We start from the raw sequence: 26057 nt of genomic DNA, 5'->3' as shown, positions 1-26057 counted from the left end.
TCGCTTAAGGAGTATCAGAAACGTTATTTGCTTAACATGAGTCCTAACCAGCCATATCTAGTAGCTTTTCCTAACCGGAAAGATGCATCGACGAGCAGGAGACATCAGAAAAGAATGAACGCTGGTTGGTACACAAAGTAAGGGTACCTTGAGTATAACATCAGCAAGGACCGAGTGTACTGCATCGCATACACCCTGTTTCCTTTTACAACAAAATGAGAGAAGGTAGAAGGCAGGTGGGTTAAAATTGGAGGGTATTCTTGGAACAAGATGATGAGTTGAGGGACTGGAAATCATGGTAAGATGAAGGGACATTTTAAAGCATTGCTCATCAGTCAGCAATCGCTGCCAAGACAGTTTATAAGAAACTCAAGCGTGGGATTTAGTATATTTTGGATGAACAGACTAAGACCTTGAAAAGGCAAAAAGAAAAGGAATTAATTGACAACTAAGGAGGGGTCAAGGTACTTATGGATATAGTAAATACACTGCAAAAGCAACAGATAGCTCCCCGTGGTGCGGCTGATGACAGTGATGGTAACTTCCGCCAGATTGTTAACCTTATTGTTCGCTGTGGTCCACATTTCAGCAATTGGTTGTGTGAAAGAACAAAAAAGGGAATACGGTGAACTACCTTAGTGGTGTTGCGTAGAATCATTGCTTGAGGTACGTGGTAGCGAAATCAAAGCGCATGATTGTAACCACTGTGAAGAATAAGAGTGCATATTCAGTTATTGGAGATGTCACCCCATACTGTGCGCACGAAAAACGATTTGTGATTTGTCTCAGGTACATCGGTTGTGGTGGTACCATTAAGTAGAGACTTTTAGTCATGGTACCAGTTGAATAAAAAAAAGATAAAGAAACGTGAGAAAAAATCTAAAAGTCTTAGAAAATGAAGGCGTAAGCAAAGAGGCACTTGTGTTTCAAAACTATGATTATGAAAGCAGCATGTCTGGTATCCAACAGGATGTCCAGGAGCGCATATCCGCCAAGCTGGGAAGACAAACATGCTATATTCGATAAACGGCTCATAGAGAGATCCTTATCGTAGAGCACGCTTGCATCATGGTCTTCAAAAATGTTGAATATTTCAGGAACTGTACGTCTTATTTAAAGGTGGAATGACACGAGTTATTGCTTGCAAACTAGTACTTGAGAGGGCTGAATCGGCACTGAAGCTAAGGGACCTGTCAATGACAAGGTGGACGTCCAGATAGGAGAGTTTGACATAGCCGTGGACTAGCTTTGACACTATTATTAAAGTTCTTGAAGAGTTAATAGAACAGAATGAGGAAAAGATAATACAAGTAAATTCCAAGTTCTGCATAACCACTTAACTTGCTTGGATTTTATTCAATTAAATTTTATTCGAGAAAAAACATAACACAAATATCAATAATGATAAAGATCCTAGAAGATAACTTGTTAAGGACCAAAAAAAGAAAAATTAAAGTAATACTGAAAAAAAATAGAAGAATAAAACATGGGTAATTAAAGCAAATTGGTTAATAATGGAAAGATTAAATTTTATTATCAAGTTTTGTTACATTTTATACAACTTGCAGAAACTTGTGGCTAGTTCATCACTGGAGGGTATTTTGTTCCATTGAATAATAGGTTTGCAAATGGGAGATTGCTGGGCAGCACTAGAAACGCATTTAGGCATTTTAAAGGCTCTATTGGATGAACGGAGACAGTGGGCTTCCGAATTATTAATATTATAATAGGTTAGTAGTTGAGGTGGAAGATTATTGTGGAAACCAGAGTAAGCAAGCGATAAGTTTAGTTTTTGTATGATTTGATCAAGTGGAGCTATGCCAAAATCTGAATACAAATCACGGGTTGGATATAGACGGGGAAGCCGAAAAACTGCTTTAATGGCACGGTTTTGGGCAAATTTAAGTTTTTTAGTGAAGGACCGTTTTGTATTTCCCCAAACTGATCCGCAATAAGAAAGGTAAGGAAAAATAAAGGAATAATAAGAGGGTAACTAGGATGTCAGGAGGAAGAAAATAATTCACACGGTTAATAATAGCTACTTGTCTCAAAATTATTGCTGTGATGTAAGAAATATGACTAGAGAATGATAAGCATGAGTCAATAAATACACCAAGAAACTTGGCAACCTCCACTTGTGGGAGGATGTCGGAGGAGTACCTCAGATCAAGAGGAGGTTGGATTACCTCTTCGTTGTGGGGGGCTCTTAACAATACTACTGGGCTTTTTTTTGCTATCATTAGTCATTTTATTCGTAAGGCCTCACACCTGAAATCTGTTGAGAAGTAATTGGGCCGAGGTTGTTGCTAATGGTAAATTGGTGCCAGTTATGAAGCATTTGCTGTCATTAGCAAATAATACAGGGTATACTGAAGGACCCAGGTCCATAACACGATCATTGATATATAGAAGAAATAAAATAGGGTCAAGAACGGAGCCTTGCGGGACATCCCTCCGAACAGGTAAGGGCTGAGAGGATACTCCACCTAAGCTCACACTCTGTACCCTTCCAGATAGATAAGAATCAAACCAAGAGAGGGGAACACCACAAATACCGGAACTATTTAATTTACTTATTAAAATACTATGATCGACCATGTCAAAGGCCTTAGAAAAATCCAAAAATAATCCCAATACAGCTTTTTTAAGGTCGAATTGTGAGCGTATGAACTGTGTGGCGTCAATTAGAGCATGAGAAGTTGAAAATTTCGGCCTAAAGCCATATTGGTGAGGAGAAATCAAAGAAACGGAGTGCTGACTGTGAAACAGAAAGGGAGACAGACGTCTGAAGATGATTCTCTCGAGCACTTTGGATATAACAGGAAGAATTGAGATTGGATGATAATTACCTATCTCAGTTGGATTGCCCTTTTTAAGAACTGGAATAACAATGGCTGACTTTAGTAAATCAGGGAAAACTCCGTGGGTTTAACCCACGGACAAAGGTTGGCAATATACTTGATGGGCTCGTAAACAAAAGGAGATATGGTCTTCAGGAGCTTATTACTTAATTCAAGACAGTCAGGTGTAAAACTAATAGGGAGAGAACTAATGAATTGAAGAGCTTCACTGCTATCAGTTAGACAGAAAAACATGGATCTAGGATTGAAGCAAGGAAGTACAGCTTGTAAGGAGGAGCGGGAGTCAGTATTAGGAACATTAGACAAATAATTATTAAATGCATCAGGTGCATCTAAAGGATCAATTAATCTACCATTTATGTCTTTAAGGCGAATAGGTATAGACTTTGATTTTCTATTTTTTGAGAGTATATCATTAATGGTGGACCAAATCTTCTGACGCTTATTTTCATGTACCATGTCATGTTAAAAACTAAGGACCTTGCAGAAAAACTTGAGGCTGAACAACTCAAGCTGGTAATTGCAAACACGAGACTCAGGGTGAAGCTTGCCATCTTAGACACGCTCCTCCGTGTCCCAGATCAGAAGGAGGAGCAAATCGAGGTATTTAGATCAGCAGCAAAAAAATTTTGTTCAATCGCCAAAGACAAGCTCTGACTTAAATGCCGTCTTAGGCATCCACCTACTTGTTATTCAGAGGCAATTTCAAATTCTGGAGCCGATCTTCTGGATGACTGAAAATCCCTCTATTCTAAAGAGCTATGCGGCATCTTCAGAGCCCTACTCAACGGCTTGGATGATGCAATCCATAATAACCCTTCTTTTCTGAAGCCAGTGTACCAAATTCTATTGGTCAAAATGGACGACAGGTATGTAGGCCTATCCAAAGCAACGAAGATGCTTCCGGAAAAGGCCTAGATCCCGCGGAAATCATATTAGAGCTAAAGGCATTCAAACGCCTTGTAGCCAGGACAGAGGTTGAACGTACTAAAGCCATCGGTCTTTGACTCTTTAAGGCCATATGAAATTAATAGCCCTGTGAAATTAATGCTGTCAAGTCGATATTTCTGACTCCGTGGTTAGTTTACCACCAGGTTGTGACAGCACCACCAATTGGGGCCAACTTTTAGCAAACAAAAAGTGGTCATGACACATTTGAGTACAACAATGGATGATGACCGTTTGAATCACCTCGTCATGATGGGCTGTGATACTGACGTTACTGATATTGCTAGAACTCGACGAATTGCTGAAAGTTTGGCTGTCTGCCAAATCAAGACTTTTCACTTTTTAACTGAAGTTCTGTAGTTGTACTTCTTCATTCTGCGTTTAATCCGTGTTTTTTAATTGAAATTATCAATTTCTCACTTGTGAGTTCTGTTTGTATATATGTTACGGTGAAAAATCAAAATTTGATGAATGTTGACATTCAACGTTATAAGTCCAAAATAAGGATATTTAATAAATATTTCAAATATACGCCAATTGACTACGTGATTGTTGACATTCACCATGCACTAATGGTGAATGTAGAGCATTTCTGAGATCTATATTTCTAACATTCTAACCTAATTTCTAACTCATTTCTGAGATTTATAACCTAATCTCACCTAACCTCTCATCATCAAACCTTGCATAAGACTGACAAAGCTGACTGGTCAACAAATACATAGTTGCTTGGTATGTACGATATATTTGCTAATATTCTTATTTCGGACTTTAATATTCTTATTTCCGATGAATATCAGCATTCACCAGATTTCGGGCTTTCGCGGCAACATATACATTACATTCTTACACTTCTCTTCGTGTATTACTTCATCCTCCACTAGGTCACTAGCTAGTTGTACACATGCTTCTTATTTCGACTAAACTACGCTCTCCATTTCCACAATCGAAACGAATGTTACATTAATTTTTGGCGAGAACAGTCGGCAAAAGGGTGAAAATCGGCAAAAGTAACCAGCCATTCAGTGCAATCCCTTACTCCCCGCCTCCCAAACATTTTGATTTAATTAAACATTTCCCTCGGCATTCCCTGAAGTTTCACTTTAATTCTCCTAACCTTTTCGGACTCGCATAAAATCAAACATCCCCCCCCCTTTTCCGATAGTAAATAATGCATGTAAACAATAGGCAAACTGCATACTTTAAAACCCTTGCCCCGGGGACTGTGGGGGGGGGGGGTATGTCGTCCCAGGAGGCAAAGTTATTGGACCTTTTGACTGTTTTAAAAAATGACTGTCTCAAATTTTGATCAGTGTTGCGAGAGGGGGGGGCATATAAAAGGGCGAGGGGCCTTATTTCCCTCTGATAATTTTCATCATCTCCCTTATATCTCTTAAAAGTTTCAACTTAATACCGTCAGTCGTTCCGAAGATATTGCTAATACACTCTTTTGACAAACAGCATGCAGAAAATGCATTTTGATTTTTTTCAACATCCCCCTAAACATTTCCTGAAAGTTTCATCTTAGTAGCCTATGCCTTTTGGAGACCAACGATCAGACGTGCCCCCTCTTTCCCAAAGAAAATCCTATGTGTAAACAATGAGCAACTTGTACGGCTTTCAGCCCTTGCCCCAGGGGCTGTGGGGTTCAGGTCATCCTTAGAGGCATAATTATTTGACATTTAGACTATTTTGAACAAAATGGCTTTCTCAAAATTTTGATCGAATCGGAAAGAAAGCTAAAAAGGGCGTGGGAGGGAGGCTAGTTGCCTTTCGGTCAGTTTTCACTCTTAAAAGAGCTAAAAGTTTCAGTTACTGATCGAATGAGTACCCTAGAAAGTTTCTACGACCAACTCTTCCATATGAAATGCCTTAAGGAAAACAAATAAACAATACATTGAAGCCTTATGGTTCTTTACTATAAGCAACGCTAGAAGATTACCTTTGATGCTGTCTTTCTGTATCTTCCAGGTCACTTACTTTACGCTTTAATACCTTCTCTGCTTCCCTTAGTTTCCTCTTATTCTCGTAAGACCTACCCCTCAGAAACTTCTTCTACAAGCAATTTATCTTTGGGGTCATATCTAAAAAAAAATTGACCTGGTTCACCTTAGCACCGAACCTTCCAAACGGTAGTCCTGTTTTCAGAAGGGTATTCACAGCAGGTAGCTCTTAAATTTACCTTGATCTTATAACCAGGGAACTTAGCTCAATGGAACATCGAATCCCCAGACAGCGCCCTGTTTATTAGATTTCTCGGTAAGCAACCCTTAAACTTATCTTGATCTTGAAGTCCGGAGATAGTTCGCTGGCGCAGTTTCAACAAGACAGCACAAACTTACCGAATGTTTTTTCATAAGACCTTCCAAGGAGTAATCCCCCTTCAGGAAGGCTGTGAGTTTAATCCATTTCATTTTGATAATGAGATTGATATGTCATTGAATGATAACGATATCAATGAATGATAATGAGATTTCATTTCTGGCCTCAGAATCCAAAATCAAGCATGCGCGTCTATCAGATTACCGAAAAAAAGGAACTAAAAATACACAAGGCGAAATATGAATATATATATTTAACGTCATCTATAATAATTCTAGCGCTACCTATCAGGCCATAATAAATTCGACATATACTCTTTCTTGGATTGCGGTTGGCTTAGTTCCATTGAATACCATACATAATAGGGAATCACAATAACACGATATCCTAACATTTCCAATTCTCTGATTTTTAAATGGTACTGTCCCTTCATATTCTTGCTGTTGACAGGATAGAATTTTTCTTCGGCAGCCAGTAAAGCAAGTTTTTCGTAGTTTTTGTCTAATTGGTATTTTTGACTAAATATATCACAAGAATCCGTTGATAAAGGCTGGCCCCGACTTGTTAGACGTAATTCAAAATCTAAAAGAAAACAAATTTTATTTTAAGACAGCAGCTTCCTTACTTCTACAAGGTTAAAACAGTAAAACATATGTTGTTACACTGTCACTTTATACAAACCAAAGCTACTTAGTGTTAACAAAAGAGGTACTGCAAATTCAATATGATCTCCAACAGTTGTCTACTAGGACTTTTTAATATGAATTGGTAGACCTCAAATCAAGTTCATCCATAAGATGGAAAACAACTAAATGATCCCCCTCTTAGCCTTACATTTCATTTTTCTCATTCCATTTAGTTATATTATTTTTTTTTGTAATATACTTTTCTCACCAAGGAAGCATTTTTCATTTTTCTCATGCAAAAGGAAATTGAATATAAAAGATATTCATAATTTACAAGAAAAAGAAAACAATTATTTTTAGCTTTAAGAAAAAAATCATGGCTCTAATGGCGCATAATATTATTTTAGTTAGTTTTTGACATCGAGGTAGTTAAGCCTTTTTGGACCAAGAGGGTTCTCGCATAAATTCTATGAAGTAAGTGTGCCTCCATAATTACAACCAGTTGATTTACACCCACTAGAAATGACAAATCAATTCACTTCCCTTTCATGTTATTACTTCCTTTTTTATTTTTAGCGTCGAAAAACAATTTCTTTCAACTAAGTCTTTCGGCTTACCCATTAACTTGCAAAACAAGGTGTCATAGGGGCATATAAGGAAAAAACCCTCAAGGCTGGCTATAAGCATGTACTAACTATACAACCAATGCTGATAATGCAAACAAAACATACATCTTTCCTGGCTGAGCTGTAACTGGAGTCACCGTAAAAAAAAGAAGAAAAAAAAATCCAAACATTCCCCAAAACTCCTCCTCACACTTCAAACAATTATCGAAAAAGAAAATCAAGTCTTAAACTAAAACTCATATTTAGAATACATTTTTTCCTTAAATTTATTTCAAAATTCTTCCAATTTTTTATATTATTAATTGTGTCACCATTAATATTTCAAAATGTTATTCCTCGATAAATTAAAGAGAACTTGGACATAGCAGTGATGGCAGTTGGAGCTGACAGCTCGTTCCTCACGCGAGTAATATAAATGCGGCAATCAGACCTACTCTGAAACATGCCTAAGAAACATAAAGGTAGATCATTATTGATGTATTTATTCAGAGCCGGAGATATTTTTTTTTCTCAGAGGGGGAGGGGGTTAAATATGCACTTTGCCACCCTCTGCCGCACCATCAATACTGTAAATATTACAATTTTTGCCCAAAAATATTACAATTTAAGCTTGTTTTCGTCCCCCGGGCGAGGCACCCGGGGCTTGTCCCCTCTACCCCCACCCCTATATTCGACCCTGCATTTATTCATAAGAAGTAGGTGATAACCATCCGGTAATCCAGTAGCCGGTGAAATATTTAGCTTTCCATGCACCAATCTCCCAGAATCACTGGAATATTTATTGCAAAGTAAACGGATCGCATTATTTTGGAAAGGTCGAATTGGATTCACTGGTGACGGAAACATCACAAACCATACCAACGAACAACATAAAATATACAAATTTATTATAGAAAAATACGACAACCTTTAATGCGATGTGGGACAAAATGTTCGAGTTTTCGAAGTATTCATAAGCTCCTTGATAGTATCATTGATATATTTTGAATATATTTCCTAAACGACAAAGTTAACACAAAACGCTTTACAAAAAGTTAATAAAATGAAGGGGGCACAGCAGTAGCAAGGCAACAGGCGTTCATCTATTGTACCAGACAGTCTATTGTGACAACCAGCTAGCTTCCCAATATTAAGAAGACAAAAATTGTTAGATATTTTTCAATTCCGCTGCTGAAGAGACAGGTAAAGGAGAAAGTCATAGCAATAGAAAAAGAACATTTACTACTACTGACAACTCACTGAAGCACCAAACAGCCTGAAGCCACACGACTCAGCTACAAGCACCACACAGCTACAAATACTCCTCCCAGTTATCCCAGTTTATTCCAAGTCTCACTCTTAACACCCTCCCAGAAGTTCCCATTTCCCCAAGTCTTTCCTTACGACATCCTCCCACCCCATTCTGGGACGACTTGTTTTTCGTTGGACGGGCAAGGACGATCTTTGGCAAAAGGTCATTCTTCATCCATAGAACGTGTCCAAGCCACCTCAACCTTTCTCTCATTATATCCCTAGAGTGGGATTGAGCTACATTTTCGTACAGTGTACTGTTTTTAGACACGATCAGTCAGGTGGGTACCAGAAACAATCCGTAGGCAATTTCTCATAAAAACTTCTAGCAAATGCTCCTCTGCTTTTCGGAGTGACCACGCTTCAAAACCCTACTTGACCACTGCCATCACCGTACATTCTAATATTCAAATCATGGTTTGCAAACTTATCTTCCAGTTCTTCCAAAACTTTTTCAACCGTGAAAAAAAAAAACCGTGGCTTAGCTATTCTACTTTTAACATCTTCATTACTTTTAATATCTACATCAACTTTAAACATCTTCAATATCTTCTTCAAAAAGAAAATCAAATATAGGCAATAAACCTTTTCTTAGAAATACAGTAAAGGTCAGAAAGGTACAGAATAGAACGATCAGAAAATGTAGAATAAAGCTCACCAAGGACAATACGTTTGAAATTTTCATCGATTCGCAATAACTTTAGAGCACCCAATCTCGTTTCTTCTTTTAGCGTCACGGACAGCACACTTTCAAAGAGTTTTAAGATTTTTTCTAATTTTTGTCTAAGAAAAAACGAGCAACGTAAGAGGACTTCTCGGGACTCAAACAAGTGTTGCTGTTGGTGGCCCGATAAACACGAGGACAGATTATTGGCCAATAGCATGAGTATCCACCAAAGTTCCATAAACAAAACATTATGTTGTTAATGTCGGAAGAAACTGGCAATTTTTCAAGATATGCTTTCAAAATTTTGTGCCGATCAATGACTTCACTATCATTAAAATCTTCAATTGACTATTCTAGTTCAGAGTTTTTGTACTAGCTATTTACAAACAGTACAACTTTCAACACATAGGGATTGCCTTTTAGGTTTGACGACTTCATTAACCGTATAAACTTACTGCATGTATTTTCAATTTCAAAACTTGTCGTTTAATTCGAACAGCAAATTTAACATGTAAAATTCCTAATTGTGGGTAAATTTCATCAATAGAATTGCTTGCCTCAAGCCCAATTCTGCCACAAGAGAGACTTTGTTGACTAGCAACATCTAGCGGTTTTAGAAAATGTACCAAAAATATAGTGATGATCTAAAAAAATTTAGAAATCAAAAATTTCTCACTCTTGCTTTCTCCCTAGCGGCATCCATAACTGTGGATTCACCTGCCTAACAATTTAACTAAGATATACTTCTTGAACAGAAGTATCTCTCTCTCTCTCTCTCTCTCTCTCTCTCTCTCTCTCTCTCTCTCTCTCACACTTCCCCAATAGCTGTGAAGGTCATCTTTAAAACATCACTATGGCACTAAAGTTTAGAACAAAGCCAGGGTGGAGAGGGCAGCAATCTGCTAACTACAAGGGAGAAATTGACGTTGTCTGTCTAAGCCTAGCTCTAAACTAATTAGAATATATTTAGGGGATTAAATACTTCAATTATTCAGAGACATTAAAACTTTTATGGCATAGAATTGGTTAAACTAAAATCGGTGCTTCGGTATCTGAGTCGAGTACCAAAGACTCGAATTTTGATGAATCTCAAAAGATTTTATATTTGAGAGGAAAACCAATAGATTTATAATAGAAAAATATTCTCCCAAGGATTAGTGAAGCAAAATCCTTAGATGAAATCTTGGAAACTGAAAAGACCAAAATATAAGTTAAAAATCTTCTAAGACTTAAAAATGTTCTGAAATCGTGCCTATTTTTGGTAAAATATACCAGATTTTGTAAATTAAGCACGGGTGAAAAGACAAGGCAAAAATGTACTAGACCTGGTTAAACTGTATCATTCAGGTTAACGCTGACAATATACACCAGAACAGAACGAAATCACAAGAAAAAAACTATAAAGAGATAGATAAAGAGAGAGAAAAGGCACAGAGAGTGATAAAGAGACAGACAGAATTATTTCGTTGCTTGTAAAATATATTTGTTGCTTATAATCGCTTCAAGTGTAAAAAAAACAAAACATAAGGGGTTTTATATGAAAAAGAGAAGAAATTACCAATTTTGTGATAATACGGAGACACCGAAGAGCTCTTGATAAAATGACTTCCTCCAAGGAGCTGAATTAAACAGAAGTATATTTCCCGATTTAATACCGAATAATTACATCCTTTATCATCTGAAAGGATAAGAAACAAAAGAATGAAAGTGAAAGGAGAAGAAATAAATTATCAAGGCAAAAAAAGCAAATAAAAGTAACAAATTCATTAGTTCAAATCTACTTCCACTTATATCAAAATTCTTTTTTTACTATGCATTTACTCCTTTAGCCTCTACAATCAGCAGTCCTAACTAAGGCCAGTTGTTTCCCAGGGCTTCTTTATGCGTTAAGAACTGACAGAATAAAAGAACATCTGACGTTAAGCGACAAATTAATGTAGCCCAAGACCCTATTAATACGAATCGATGACATTTTAATATATTTTCTCACCCCAGGCCAGTTTTCATGCTTTACCCAGAAAGCGCACGTTTCCACTAAAAATATTCAATACCAATTACAATCATGAATTCAATTTTTGTGGCTAGCATCCCCCTGTCAGAAGAGAGACAAAACTTTCTTGAAGCATCCAAGGACGTCTGTTTGGAAAAAATTCAAAGCCAACTTGTTTCACCCCCCCCCCAAAGAAAATGGGGGGGGGGGTGCATATATCATGGTCTAAACGAGAACAGATAAACAATTACAAGCCAACTACCTGGTGCCGTAGCTGCAATCTAATTAGAAGCAGTTACAAAATGCTTGGAGAGCTCTTAATCAGTTTTTGCTTCATGTATTTCTTCTTGGTTCAAACTTCAAGGATTTCTCTCATATACTTCTACGTGATCAAAATACTATCCAGTGACACTTTCGACACTCAATTTACTATTGGGGTCAAGGGTAGGAGGGACACGTGGTCCAAGTATCAGAGAAAGGAGCAACAATGGCAAATAAATCCCTACATTAAAAAGATTATTTGACTACGATCAATGATGGAAGGATACCAAAATTTTTTACGATTCCGACATCAATTCAATTTCATTATCCCAATTTCAACACCCGGCAAACTTAAATGTAGGCTACAATTTCCCCAGTAAATTGCATCTGAATTATCATAAAAAAAAAAACAAAAAAAAAAAACAGATAAAATCCAAGCCCCGGCCTGCAGCTACTTACCATAGATTTAGACTTGTTTATTAGCCAAAAAGGGATCATACATAAAACCCATTTCAACAACTCGGCAAGATTTAGCAAAGTCCAAAATATTAACAAAAGAGAAACATCTGTATTAACTGAAAAAGAATGAGGTAAAAACAGCTGAAGAAAAATAGCTACTATCTCTCATACGTTGCATCCTTAATAAGACGAATTAACTCGTTCTTTCGGAAGCAGTTTCCAAGACTAATGAGAAAGTCAGAGAATCACCATCCATCAGAAACCAGTTCTGACAAAACTAAGTGCCTCACACTGGCGTAATGCATGGCAGAATTTCCTCCCCCGCCCCAAACCTTGAACAAGAGTATTCTAGAACCGAGGCCACATTTTGTCTCTCACAAACCTTACTCCCAAACTTTATCGAAATCAAGTTCGCCCAGACCTGAATCCACGTTTTCTAAGCATCAGGAACTGAGTTTAGCTTAAAGCAAAGCTCTATAAAATATATCTGATTTATTTTGGCATAGCATCTTAAAGTTTCAGGATTGTCAATACCACTGTGCCATAACTGCATAACTGAATTTAAAATCTCTTTTTCTTCCTTTCTACTGCGCTGATGTTAATATTTGAAAAAAAATATATATTTTACTTTATGTCATCAAAGATGTTTTTCTCTGGCACCACCTTTGAAATAGAGAATAAAAATCGAGTTCATATATACCTCCCATATTCCTTAGAAAAAAAAAAAATTCGTGCTTATGTGCTGAAATTCCTTAAATTAAAACATGATGATAATTCAGGCGGACGTTCGACAATACTTTGTGATAATCTTTCTGCTGATTCAGAATGAGAGTCCTTCTGAAGGTGCAAGAAGACGTATAGACTTTATAAAAGAATCCCAACGGGTGGTTAAATTTATCAAAATAATAAAAATACTTACCTTGTTTAGTTTGTAAAAGTGACTGACAGTATTGTTCATGGAACCAGGGGACATTCGCTTCAGGAGAACCAAGGCACACCGCCCTATTCAGCAACATCAGAGACATTCTAACATTGGCCGGATACTTAAAAAACACGGATAAAAATAAAATTTTTCCATAAATTCCAAAATTTAACTAAAGAAACTAAATGATATAAACTAAAATAAAAACATTTGATTACTGATATGTTGGCCTAAAACAGTTTATCTTATTACATAGCTCTGTTATGGTTCCCACAAAACTCAGTCTGAAAAATTCCAACCAGCTAAACTTAACCTGGCAAAATTTCATACAACAAAACTCAGCCAATTACAACCTAGTAAAGATCAACCAATACAAAAAAAAAAAAAAAATTAATCCGGCAGAACTAAACTCAAGTAAAATTCAACTTACGTAAAAGTCAATCCAAAAACACTCAGCCTGGTAAATTCAAAGGACAAAACGTAATTGAAACTGTCAAAGTTCGGTCCAAAATAAGTTTGGTCAGGAAACTCAATCTACTGAACACAAGAAAATCAGCCACTCCAACCACTAAAATAATCTTAGAAAACTCAATCCCCCCCCCAAAAAAACCTGAATGATCTGAACAGCTTCAGCCTAAAAATACGTGGATTTCTGAAGTTCTAGTGCTCTTCTTAAGATTCAGAGTGAACCAAGGGTGGATACCCCCCCCCCCCACATACCTCGTATTTTCCCGAAAAGCATGTAATAGAAACTTTGAGATGGCTATTTGTTGTCGTAGAAACTTCGAAAGGAGCTCATTCCATTGGAAATTGAAAGGGCTAGTGCCCTTTTTACTAGTCAAAAGTGAGTAGAGGAAAACTAAGCCCCCTCCCACACCCACCATTTTCTTAAATAAATCCAGTCAAACTTTCGAGATAGCCATTTCGTTCAACGTAATTGAAAGGTTCGGGAATTATGTCCTTGAGGATGACAGCCCCCTTCCCCCCCACAGCTCTCAGGGCAAGGGTTGTAAGTTATGCCCTAGGGGCCTATAAGGTTTATATAGAAAAGGTGATCGTGTGAACTTCGGAGGGGGCTCGTTGGATTGGTAATCGGAAGTACTAGTGTAATTTTTAAGATTGAGAGTTATAGAAGGGTGGACACCATACCCTCCCCCCCCCCCCACACACACACCTCAAATTTTCCTGAAATGTATCTAATAGAAATTTTGGGATGGCCATTTGTTGTCGTAGAAACTTCAAAAAAGGCCCATTCGATTAGAAATTGAAAGGGCTAGCGCCCTTTTTATTAGTCAAAAAGTGATTAGAGGACAACAAGCCCTCCCCCCCCCCCAACGCCCATCAATTCCCAAAACACATCTACTCAAAATTTTGAGATAGGCATTTTGTTCAGCGTAGTTGAAAGGTCTGAAAATTATGTCTTTGACAGCCCCATAACTTCTCAAGGCCAGAACATAAGTTGTACTTTACTGAATAAAAAAAAAATGGCTGTGGATTTTCCGTTTAGTATACTTATACTGATATATATTTCTTAAAGTTTTAATTATTTTTTATTCGTTTAATGTCATAGGATGGAAGGATTAGAAAGGCTTTTGAGTCTTCAACGGGAAAGTTAGCGCAAAACAGATATTTTTGTTAAAAAAAAAAAACACAAGACAAGATAAGTTTGTTCTAAAATAAGATTAATAACTGATATTTATACATTATAGCAATTATGGCTATTAAGCTTGTGCGCTTGTGCGAATCAGAAGGGGTTCAAACTAGAACCAATACACGATAAGAGGGACTTAAGGTAAATTTAGTCGTCGGCATCATCGAAGTTCTTCATTAGATTTATCATTACACTTGCCCTACGCAAAAACGAATCTCCTTGAAAAATTTGCGCTGTAAAATCACTAGCAACTGATATGCGTTACAACAAGAGGAATTGGCAATTTCATGCCTAGAAAATCACACAATTCTTTAGGTTATATAAATCGGTTTTGGAGGCTCTGTAACTATCTTATAATTTTTATCTTGATTAATTCACATGGCGCCCGGCGGTGGTCTCTCCCTCTGACACAGAATACGACACCCTTTGCCACAGAGCCCTTTGCTCAAGGCACCCCCTGTCACTCGGTGCCCTATGTGACCGCTTACTTTGCTCACCCCAAGAGCCGTTCCTGCAACTGAGGGTATTAAGTCGAAACATTTGGGGATGCTACTATTACAACTTCTGCTCTAACAATTCAAATAAACAAAAAGAGTGTAAGTGTATCCAGGTTGTCAAAGAGCATACATAGAATCTTTTGGGAATGATTTAATTTTTATTTTTCAGGTCAACTTCAGAAGCTATAAAATTAAATTAAAAAATACTGTTTGTGTCAGGATTAACAACTGTCGAAAAAGTTTCTCCAACATTCAAATAGCAACCCATACTATGGATTCATACAGAAGAAAACTGGAAAGATATAAAGTATTTTTTTCCATGTAAAAGACTATGTCAATAAAAAATGAGCAGAAATTAATTTAAAATACTTTTTGTTCAAAACAAGTTTTTCAAAGAAAAGTAAAGAGCTCCATTAAGCCAAGAATGAGCAAAAATAAAGTCAAACAATCTTCCAAGCGGAAAATTACCACAAATCAGTATCAATAAATAAATGAAACTCAAAACGAACCGGAATTACAATAAATAGCGGAGTGAAACTCAAAACGAGAAAAAATTTACATGAATACTGCTGATAACCCCCATTCCTTCTCGAGAGCTGAAAATAATTTGTGCTTTACTGAAAACAAAATATGTTTGAAATGTTTTCACTTTTCTTACTTTCATAAATAAAAATATTATCAAAACTTTAAGGAATAAATATCAGTATATCAATTAAACTGTCAATCCACGGTCATATGTTCTTTTTTTTCAGTAAAGCGCAAATTGTGTTCTGGTCTTGAGCTCTAGTGTAAATTTATATACGCTAGATATTTGTCAAACCTGTTTAAATTGGCAAGAAACAAATTTAAGGAATTCCCAAAAACACAAAACATCGTCCATAAACCTATCCCAGAAATTAAATAAAAAAAACAAGTTTTTTTTAACTGAAAGTAAGGAGCGACATTAAAACTTAAAACGAACAGAGATTATTCCGTATACAAAAGGGGCTGTCCCCTCCTCAACGCCTCCCTCTTTATGCTAAAGTTTTTTATTAAAAAAAATAAAGTTGTGAGACAGAGTCAAACTTTAGCGTAAAGAGCGAGGCGTTGAGGAGGGAACAACCCCTTTCATATACGGAATTATTTCTGTTCGTTTTAAGTTTTAATGTCGCTACTTAGTTTCAGTTAAAAAACTTCTTTTTTTAAATTTAATTTCTGAAGGTTTTTGAATTAATGCAGCTTTGATTTTGGGTCACCATACATGATACTCAAAACGAAGTTTGAATATTAATTTTACTTTTTTTTGGCTAAATGGCTTTCTCGAAAATTTGTTCTGACGTAACTTACGAATTAACTTACGTAACGAAGTTCTCTATTCGTATATTTTTATTACGTAAATCAGGGGGTTCACCCCCTAGTAAATACCTCGCTCTTTACGCTAAAGTTCAAATTTTGTTCCAATTCTTTAAGAATAAACCCTTAATCACAAAGGCCGTTAATTAGAATAAATAGCTCTGACGAAAGTAGAAAAAAAAATTTAGTGTAAAGAGCAAGGTAATGACTAGGGGGTGAACCCAATCATATACGTAATAATTTCTGTTCGTTTTAAGTTTTGATTTTGCTCCTTACTTTCAGTTGAATAAATTGTTGTTTTTTTTTATCTAATTTCTGATCGTTGTTTTAAATAATGCTGGGAAATCCGGCGCCCTCTTCATAGTAATGTCCCTTCTCCCATGAAAACTTCCTCCAAGAAAAGATCCTGCCACGTAACCCCCGACCCCCCAACTACCAGAAAAAAATCCCCCCCTGAAAACTTCTGTATGCTTCCCAATAACCAATACTATAGTAGAGATGCCTCAGAAGGTCCCAGGACTCACCCCTGCTGCCACCTACAATTTAGTTTAATGCTGTCAGAACACCATATATGTGCATAGAGTCATTAGTGAGAATGATTGCGTAATCGGTTAATGACCTCTTTCTCCAGGTGTGTTTTTGGCACGCCCTCAGCGAATGTCAATGTTGTTTCCGAGCCAAATGTCAAGGTCAATGTTGTTGTTGTTATTCGAGCCAGATGTTATGAGGTTCCGGGAAACAGTTAATGACATTTCTTTCCTGTTTGAGGCAGATGTTATGATCGGAAAATAGTATTTGTTATTGATATTCGAGCCAAATGTTGTTGTCGTTCGAAGCAAAGTTAATGACACTTCCTTCCTGTTCGAGGCAGATGTTATGATCCGGAAATAGTATCTGTTGTTGTTATTCGAGCCAGATGTTGTTGTCATTCGAAGCAAAGTTAATGACATTTCTTTCCTGTTTGAGGCAGATGTTATGATCGGAAAATAGTATTTGTTGTTGTTATTCGAGCCAGATGTTGTTGTCGTTCGAAGCAAAGTTAATGACATTTCCTTCCTGTTTGAGGCAGATGTTATGATCCTGAAATAGTATCTGTTGTTGTTATTTGAGCCAGATGTTGTTGTCGTTCGAAGCAAAGTTAATGACATTTCTTTCCTGTTTGAGGCAGATGTTATGATCCTGAAATAGAATTGTTGTTGTTATTTGAGCCAGATGTTGTTGTTATTGTTATTCGAGGCAGATGTTATGATCCGGAAATAGTATTTGTTTCCGAACAAATTGTTACGAGTTTCCGGGAAACAGTTACATCCCTCTTCTGAGCCAATCAGCGACTCGGTTACATCCCCCTTCTCAGCCAATCAGAGGGCTTTGTTTACATAGTAATTCGACCTAGAGATTTCGCATATATCAGGCATGCAATGCGATTCAATTATCAGAAACTATTGTGACACAATTGTTATAACAATGGATGAATTTTATGAGCTTGAGGCCTCGGCAACCGCAATTAGCAATGTCAGTACATTTTTATTTTCAAAAGAATTTTCCGTGGCCACCCTATAGTATATTCAGCTAAAACATAAATTCCTCCCCTCTATATTTCCAGCTAAATCCCCCCCCCCCCAACAAACCATACAATCTTTATACTCAATGTAAATAAATTCCATTTCCCTTTATATTTCCAACTCACCACTCCAAATTCTCACAAAAAGAAATAGCATTTCAATAAATTCCTTCCTTCAATATCCCAGGTAAATCCCCCCCACAGCAAACTATACAACCCCAAATTCTCGCAAAAAGAAATACTTTTTTCGATAAATTCCTCCCCTCTATATTTCCAGCTAAATCCCCCCCCCCCAGCAAACTATACAACCCCAAATTCTCGCAAAAAGAAATAATTTTTTCGATAAATTCCTCCCCTCCATATTTCCAACTAAATCCCCCCCCCCCAACAAACTATACAATCTTTATACTCGATGTAAATAAATTCCATTCCCTCTATATTTCCAGCTCACCACCCCCAAATTCTCACAAAAAGAAATAGCATTTCAATAAATTCCTTCCTTCAATATCCCAGGTAAATCCCCCCCCCACAGCAAACTATACAACCCCAAATTCTCGCAAAAAGAAATACTTTTTTCGATAAATTCCTCCCCTCTATATTTCCGGCTAAATCCCCCCCCCCAACAAACTATACAACCCCAAATTCTCGCAAAAAGAAATACTTTTTCGATAAATTCCTCCCCTCTATATTTCCAACTAAATCCCCCCCCACAACAAACTATACAATCTTTATACTCGATGTAAATAAATTCCATTCCCTCTATATTTCCAGCTCACCACCCCCAAATTCTCACAAAAAGAAATAGCATTTCAATAAATTCCTTCCTTCAATATCCCAGGTAAATCCCCCCCCCCCACAGCAAACTATACAACCCCAAATTCTCGCAAAAAGAAATACTTTTTTCGATAAATTCCTCCCCTCTATATTTCCAGCTAAATCCCCCCCCCCAACAAACTATACAACCCCAAATTCTCGCAAAAAGAAATACTTTTTTAGATAAATTCCTCCCCTCTATATTTCCAGCTAAATCCCCCCCCCCCCAACAAACTATACAACCCCAAATTCTCGCAAAAAGAAATACTTTTTTCGATAAATTCCTCCCCTCTATATTTCCAGCTAAATCTCCCCCCCCACAACAAACTATACAATCTTTATACTCAATGTAAATAAATTCCATTCCCTCTATATTTCCAGCTCACCACCCCCAAATTCTCACAAAAACAAATAGCATTTCAATAAATTCCTTCCTTCAATATCCCAGGTAAATCCCCCCCCCCCACAGCAAACTATACAACCCCAAATTCTCGCAAAAAGAAATACTTTTTTCGATAAATTCCTCCCCTCTATATTTCCAGCTAAATCCCCCCCCCCCCCAACAAACTATACAACCCCAAATTCTCGCAAAAAGAAATACTTTTTTCGATAAATTCCTCCCTCTATATTTCCAGCTAAATCTCCCCCCCCCCACAACAAACTATACAATCTTTATACTCAATGTAAATAAATTCCATTCCCTCTATATTTCCAGCTCACCACCCCCAAATTCTCACAAAAAAGAAATAGCATTTCAATAAATTCCTTCCTTCAATATCCCAGGTAAAAGCAACCATTGACTTCCGTCAATTTCTAATGAAAATGGTGCTCTGGTTTTGACAATACATTTCCGCAAAAGCATATAAATAGTTTGGCACCCCTTTTTCTGGTTTACAAACACGGTCAAGTCAAAGGGTTTCTCCGTCAAAATTAAAACACTTTTAAGAAATAATTAGGAACAGACGCAATTCGCTATTTTGGAGAAGAGAAAGAGATTAAGATCTAACAATAGAATATTATGTGAGAGGTGTCAATACATTGCTTCTAACAGCTTCATTGTAAGTAAATTATGTGAAGGGGGATTCTGTGTGTAGACATATACGCTCATTGACAAGAAAACTATTGCGTAAATATATAATCTTTTCAAGCCTTCATTAAAACTTCTTTTATTCCCAGGCGGGGTGCGTGAAATTATGCTTTTTAACTTTGATATGCAAGGCTAGAAAGAAAAGTCTGTAGGAGTTGCATAAAGCTTATATTATGCATAAATCGAATAGCATTTTTAACCTATGTTTGCGAAATATAGGCCTACAGGTCGATGGGTTAACGATCTGATTTAAAGCATATAGACTGGAACATTTCAATGGTAAAAATAGAAACAATGATTTCTAACCTATGGATATAGACTACTGATTGTCTAATAAAAACGTTTGATTTCTAAGTCAACTATATTTCTCGCGAAATTTTTGCTTTTTTAGTGATAAACTAAACAAAATTGTAGTTAATAACTTTCTTTCTGTAAAAAGGGGCAAATTATTTTGATTTGATTTTTCTTCTCTTCTTTAAGGCAAATTATCAAGAATTTGCGGACCCTATGGCTGACGCAAATAGCGAAGAATGCGTGCCCCCTCCATCCAAGAAAGCGAAGGCCAATAATGCGCCCCCTGCCATGCAATATGATCGCTGGCCAAAACCCCCCCAGCTCCACACTGCCTGCCCAAGTGCAGCCACCTACGCAAGCCACTCTTAATCGAGCCTCAGTTATACAATATGCTCCTCGGCCGAAGCCCCCCAAACAAGTGTTGCCTGCCCAAGTGCAGCCATCCATGCAAGCCCCTGTCCCGGCTATACAAGAAATTACTGTCGGTCCCCCCACCCTCCACCAGACGTTACCTGGGACTTCAAGACAAGCCATAGACCAAACCTTGGCTCCTTCTCACTTAATATCTGAGCTATCAGCTCCCCATCAAGCGTCAGTGCACTCTCCGTCAAGTCCTGAGCCTTCCATGCACGATAGAAGGGTTGGCTCCTTCAAGCAAGTCATAGACCAACCAATGGCTCCCTATCATGTAATGGTCAAGCCTGCAGCTTTCTGTCAAGTGGTTGATCAATTTGAAGACGTGAGTATTTTTTTTCAATCAAGTAAGCTATTTTTTAGCTGTTAGAGAGCCTTTACTTTTGTCTTTTCACTTTTTTCTATCATTCAGGACCAAGAAATATCTAAACAAACCGATTTTTCAACACTGTGTAAAAGTATATCTCTGTGATTTATTAACCCCCCTCCCAACCATTATTTTCTCGGCCCTCCCTCAGAGATATCTAAATATATTTTTTTGCAGAGAAACCATTCTTTTCTAATCTTTGCTATCGCATCGATAACTCATAAGCGAATATTTTTAGGTAATTTAAATTAATGCTCACCTTTTGAAACTCAAAATCCATTCACATAGTTTTAAGAAAAGAAACTGAGAGAGATTATTCTATTTGTCACATATGGATCCCGTAATTTCCGTAATAGTCTATCATGCCAAAGATTTTAGCAAGGGGAAACCGAGTTAACGGTTCTCGACATTTTGAAGTTCAAACTCGTTCATCTAACCTCCATAATTAAACTCATGTGTTTACTGAACCTGTATGGAATTAGAGAGAAATGACTTATGATCTAACAATATTTTTTTGGGGCATTATGTAATTGGCCGCGGAGCCAGTGGGTCCAGGAAGCACCGGGGGAAGTGCCGGGGGAAGCGCCACGGGTCAGGGAAGCGCCACGGGGTCGAGAAGCATCGCGGGAAGCGATGCGACCCCCCGAGAAGCAGCACAGGGATGCGCCACGAGTCAGGGAAGCGCCGGGGGAAGCGCCACTGGTCTGGGAAGCGCCGGGGGGTCGAGAAGCATCGCGGGAAGCGATGCAGGCCCCGAGAAGCGCCACAGGGAAGCGCCACGGGACAGAGAAGCGCCACGGGCTTGAGAAGCATCGCGGGAAGCGATGCGGACCCTGAGAAGCGCCACAGGGATGCGCCGTGGGCCAGGAAAGCGCCGGGGGAAGCGCCACAGGGATGCCCCCCCCCCCCAAAAAAAAAAAAAAAAAAAAAAATCCTATGTCATATCTTAGATTTTCTTTCAGTTGAATTAAGCAATAATAATCGAAATTTTAAAAGCAGTAGGGATGATTTGAGCACTTTGAAATAAGCTATTTTTCATTTATAGGTTATCCTGGTCCCCTACTCGCCGTCTAGTGAAGAAGGGGAAGAAGATGCATCTTTGGAGTCCCCCAACAATTTAACATGGGACAACTCTATTGAAGTACCTGACAATATTGATGAGTTTTTAGATGATTTTTTTAAAGTAGATAATAGCACAGTTGAACAGGTAGACTTGAGCCAAAATACCTTGCAAATTTTAGACAATTTTACCCGGGAATTGGCAGGGAACCCTCCAACCTCCGATTACCCGCTTCAAACAAATGAAGTGGAACAGAGTCCAAATATTGTTGAACAAGTAGGGGGAGGGGATACAACACTCCCAGACTTTCTTTTGTCCAATACGATATTGAATAATATAGTTGTTTTCACTGCAACATTTGGGGATCCCTTTAATACACTTATGGGGGGAAATTTTGTTTTTGATCCTGTAGAGATAGTACATGCCTACGTAGACAAAATTCGGGCACGACGGCAGAAACCCATTCAGTTGTGGGGGGGTAGGGATTCAATTAAGGTTTCAATTGTTTTAAAGGTTTTTTATTTGAATGAGGGGAAAAGCGAGGTTTACTATCATTTTATACATTCCGAGATGCGTGTAATTTATCCAAATTTAGAAAATTTTGAGGGAATTTTTTGTGAGTGGGTGGGGCAAATTATCGCGCCTCTCGAGAACTATAATGAAAATGGGAGTGGCTCTGTAGTTTTATTCATTGAAAATTTAAGTGTAAATATATGTAAATTTAAGAAAGATTTTATTTTAAGAGGGGGGGCAGGTGGGTATGAAAGGGATACAGTTTTAAATTATAATCCAGATCTAGTAGGTTGTCGTGGTGTCCAACGGATTTGTTTTGAAACAGATCAAATGTGTTTCAAGTATGCTTTCCTCATGTCAGCTTTCCGACCATTGAAAGATGAAGCCACCAAGAAGAATTTAGATCACTGGGCTGTACATGGGAAGGAAGGCTCCCTTTTCCCAGTTGTAGATTTTTCATGCTTAGAAGGAAAATACCCAGTAACGCTAAAATCCATTGACATGTTTGAAAGGGCTAATGCTCATTTAAATATCGGCGTTACTGTGGTACAATACGAAACAGAATTTGAAGATGGGGTTCGTTCAAAAAAGAAGGGGGTGGTTTTCCCCGTAAGGGGCCCGTCAGTTCATTTGGTTAAACACCGGGTTTGGTTGCTATACACACCGCCTAGTCAACCGAACACTATCGGTCATTTTAACCCTATCACTGACATTAGTAGAGTTCTGGGGGAGGGTAAGCAGAAGGGGGTATGTTTCTACTGTCCAACATGCCTGTCTCGATTTTGGACTGAACTAAAGCTGCGAAATCATATGAGACACTGTAGACGGCATGGGTACCAGACAGTGGAAACTGTTTCAGGGGATAGGGCCATTCTAGGTTTTAAAAATTTTCAGAACACCCTTCTCCAATGCAACAAAATATCTTTGGACTGTGAAGCTAAGCTGGTGGAGGTGAATGACCCCCAATATCCAAACCGTATCAAAGAACACCAGGCCATTGCAGTGTCCTATGCCCATGCGCAAAGAGATAATTCTAATACCATGCGGTTGTTAGAAATAGTAGAAACATTAGATGGGGGAGAGGAATTCATGGTCAGGGCATTGACTACCCTGCGTGACACAGCTTATTGCTATATGTTTCTAGTGATATTTACCATTTATAACAGGTTATTGTATTAATATTATCTGATTACGAATAAAAAAAAAAACCTAGTTGGGTGAGTCCAGGGAGGGTTTGTAGTAGTGGATAAGGGGACTAAAGGTACAAGAGGGGGGAGGGGAAAAGTTAGAGACCATGATCATTTGTGGCAGGAAATATCATCTGGGGGAAGTAATTTTAGAGGAGTAGCGCATCAATCGTGTAATTTAAACGTTAGCCAACAGTTTTTATTCCAGTTTTTATTCATAATTCTAATTATGACTTAAAATTTATTTTACCGGCACTGGCACGTATGCAGAGGGAGGGAGGGGGAGTAGATAGTCCATGGGTGAATAATTCATTTACCTACAACATCATTCCCAAATCGGCCGAGAAGCTATTGCTTCTCGAACTGAAATGGCAGGTAGTGGATAATGGGCGTACGTGTTGGAATAAAATCAGGTTTTTAGATTCTTTTAGTTTTTTCCCCAAATCCCTTAGTCAACTAATTCAAGTGCAGAAAAGCGACAATTTTGATAGCTTTCCCTTGCTTAAACAGCACTTTCCAGACAGCGAAATGTATGACTTATTAACCAGCAAAGGTGTATATGCATATGATTATTACTGTTCTGGCGGTCGCTTAAGCGAGGAGAAACTACCTCCAATTGAAGCTTTTCACAATTCACTCACCAACAGTGAATGCATAGTCGAGGAGTACGAGTTTGCCAAGAAGGTGTGGGCTAAGGGGGATTGTAAAAATGGGTGGGATTATTGCACACTGTACTTGGCCAGTGACGTTCTAACTCTGTTGGATATAGTCTGTAAGAATACAGACCAGATCTATTCAGAGTTTGGACTAGATATAGGATATTATTTTTCTACACCACATTTAGTAATGGATTTAATTTTAAAAATTAGCAGGGAGGAAATAGGCCTAATCACCGATGTAGACCAACACCTTTTTGTAGAGCGTTCAATGAGGGGAGGGTATGTTTTTCACGGGGACCGCGTCTTATCAACCGATCCGAGCGGACAAAGCACCGGTGTAAAGTCAAATGCAGTGTTCTTGGACATGAACTCGTTGTATCCCTCAGCAATGTCCCACTACTCTTTGCCGTGTGGGAACTATCAATGGCTTGAGAATCCTTGTGAGTTCCCTGACATTAACACCGTCGAGGACAACGGGCCATAAGGATGGTTCTTTGAAATTGACGGTCACATTCCACTGGCCCTTCACGACTCAGTAAAAGATTTTTTTTTTCCCTGTATCAATCGACCAGTGACCAGGGACTCGTTGAGCCCCTACAATCGATCATTGGTCGAGGATATGGGGATGCATTGGACCCCCTCTAAACAGACACTGATTGCTGATTTGGACCCTAAGGAGAATATCGTTGTTCACCATGTGCGTTTGCACTGGATGGTGAACAATGGTTTCAAAATCACCAAAATACATAAGGTCCTTCAGTTTAATCAGAAACCTTATTTGAAAACGTTTATCGATACTTTTGTCGATAAACGTTCTAGGGCAAATTCAAAGGTGGAGAAGGAATTGTACAAGCTAATTCTAAATTCAGCGTTTGGCAAAATGTGCGAAAGCGTACGTAACAGATCTCGCTGCGACGTCGTGACTGACCCTCTAGAGTGTGCACGAATTATTGCCGACCACAATTTTACATCAGTTACGAGCATAGAGGCTGGCATGGTTCTTTGACACAGAAAAAAGTAAAACGTAGTACTGAACAAGAATATTGCAGGAGGTATTTCAGTACTAGCAATTTCCAAAAAGCTCATGTTGTCCTTCTTTTACAATGTGTGCAAGGTGCACTGGCCACGGGAGGGGGAGGTACAAGTATATTATGGGGATACGGATTCTCTACTGCTAAAAGTAAAAACTGAAGATTTATTGTGCGATTTGCAAAATGGGGTGCACATCAGCTCGCGGATGGAGGACAGTGGCAATAGGTTTCCAATTTTCAATACAATCGAATTCAATTCCTTCTCCTTTGATTGTGCAGAATCTTCAGATGCTTCTTGTTTAGAGGGATCGGGTCTCTCACGATAAGGTTTATGTTTGGCCATGCGTCGCAATGCATCTTGAAGTAAAAGCAGTTTTTTTATCATCGGCAATATTCTCATCATTAATGAATTTGCTTAGATTGTCTTCAAAATGTTCGACCGGCGAGAGGACAAGTTCAAATGGAGTCAATTTATAGGGTTTTGCCCTTTAGAGAAAACTGTTTACAAGTCCTGCAATTATCGGCAGCAAAAGTGTGAAAAAGCTACCGCCTGCTTGAAGGAGCCGTTTTCTTTTAAATTTGTTTCCCTTGTTTTTACAATCCAATGCACCTACAGTGC

General features: G+C 38.1%; 1 protein-coding gene across 2 annotated transcripts in view; it reads right to left on the bottom strand.

Moving 5' to 3' along the window:
- Nucleotides 1–6366: 6366 nt before the first annotated feature.
- Nucleotides 6367–26057, bottom strand: part of LOC148953065 (uncharacterized) — a 72988-nt gene continuing 53297 nt past the window's right edge. For both annotated transcript variants that reach the window (XM_089087515.1, XM_089087516.1), the window contains exons 5-7: nt 12970–13093; nt 10899–11018; nt 6367–6713 (exon numbers count right to left, since the gene is read on the bottom strand). In XM_089087515.1, coding sequence (XP_088943641.1) covers nt 6412–6713; nt 10899–11018; nt 12970–13093 — 546 coding nt within the window. In that variant the 3' untranslated portion in view covers nt 6367–6411. The remainder of the gene's footprint in view (nt 6714–10898; nt 11019–12969; nt 13094–26057) is intronic.

This window comes from Artemia sp. Qi Xiang Cuo, chromosome 4 (genome assembly GCF_049724085.1).
Source record: "Artemia sp. Qi Xiang Cuo chromosome 4, ASM4972408v1, whole genome shotgun sequence".
Taxonomy (NCBI): Eukaryota; Metazoa; Arthropoda; class Branchiopoda; order Anostraca; family Artemiidae; genus Artemia; species Artemia sp. Qi Xiang Cuo.
The sequence above is the reverse complement of the archived record's forward strand: the minus strand, read 5'-3'. Positions and strand labels throughout refer to the sequence as shown.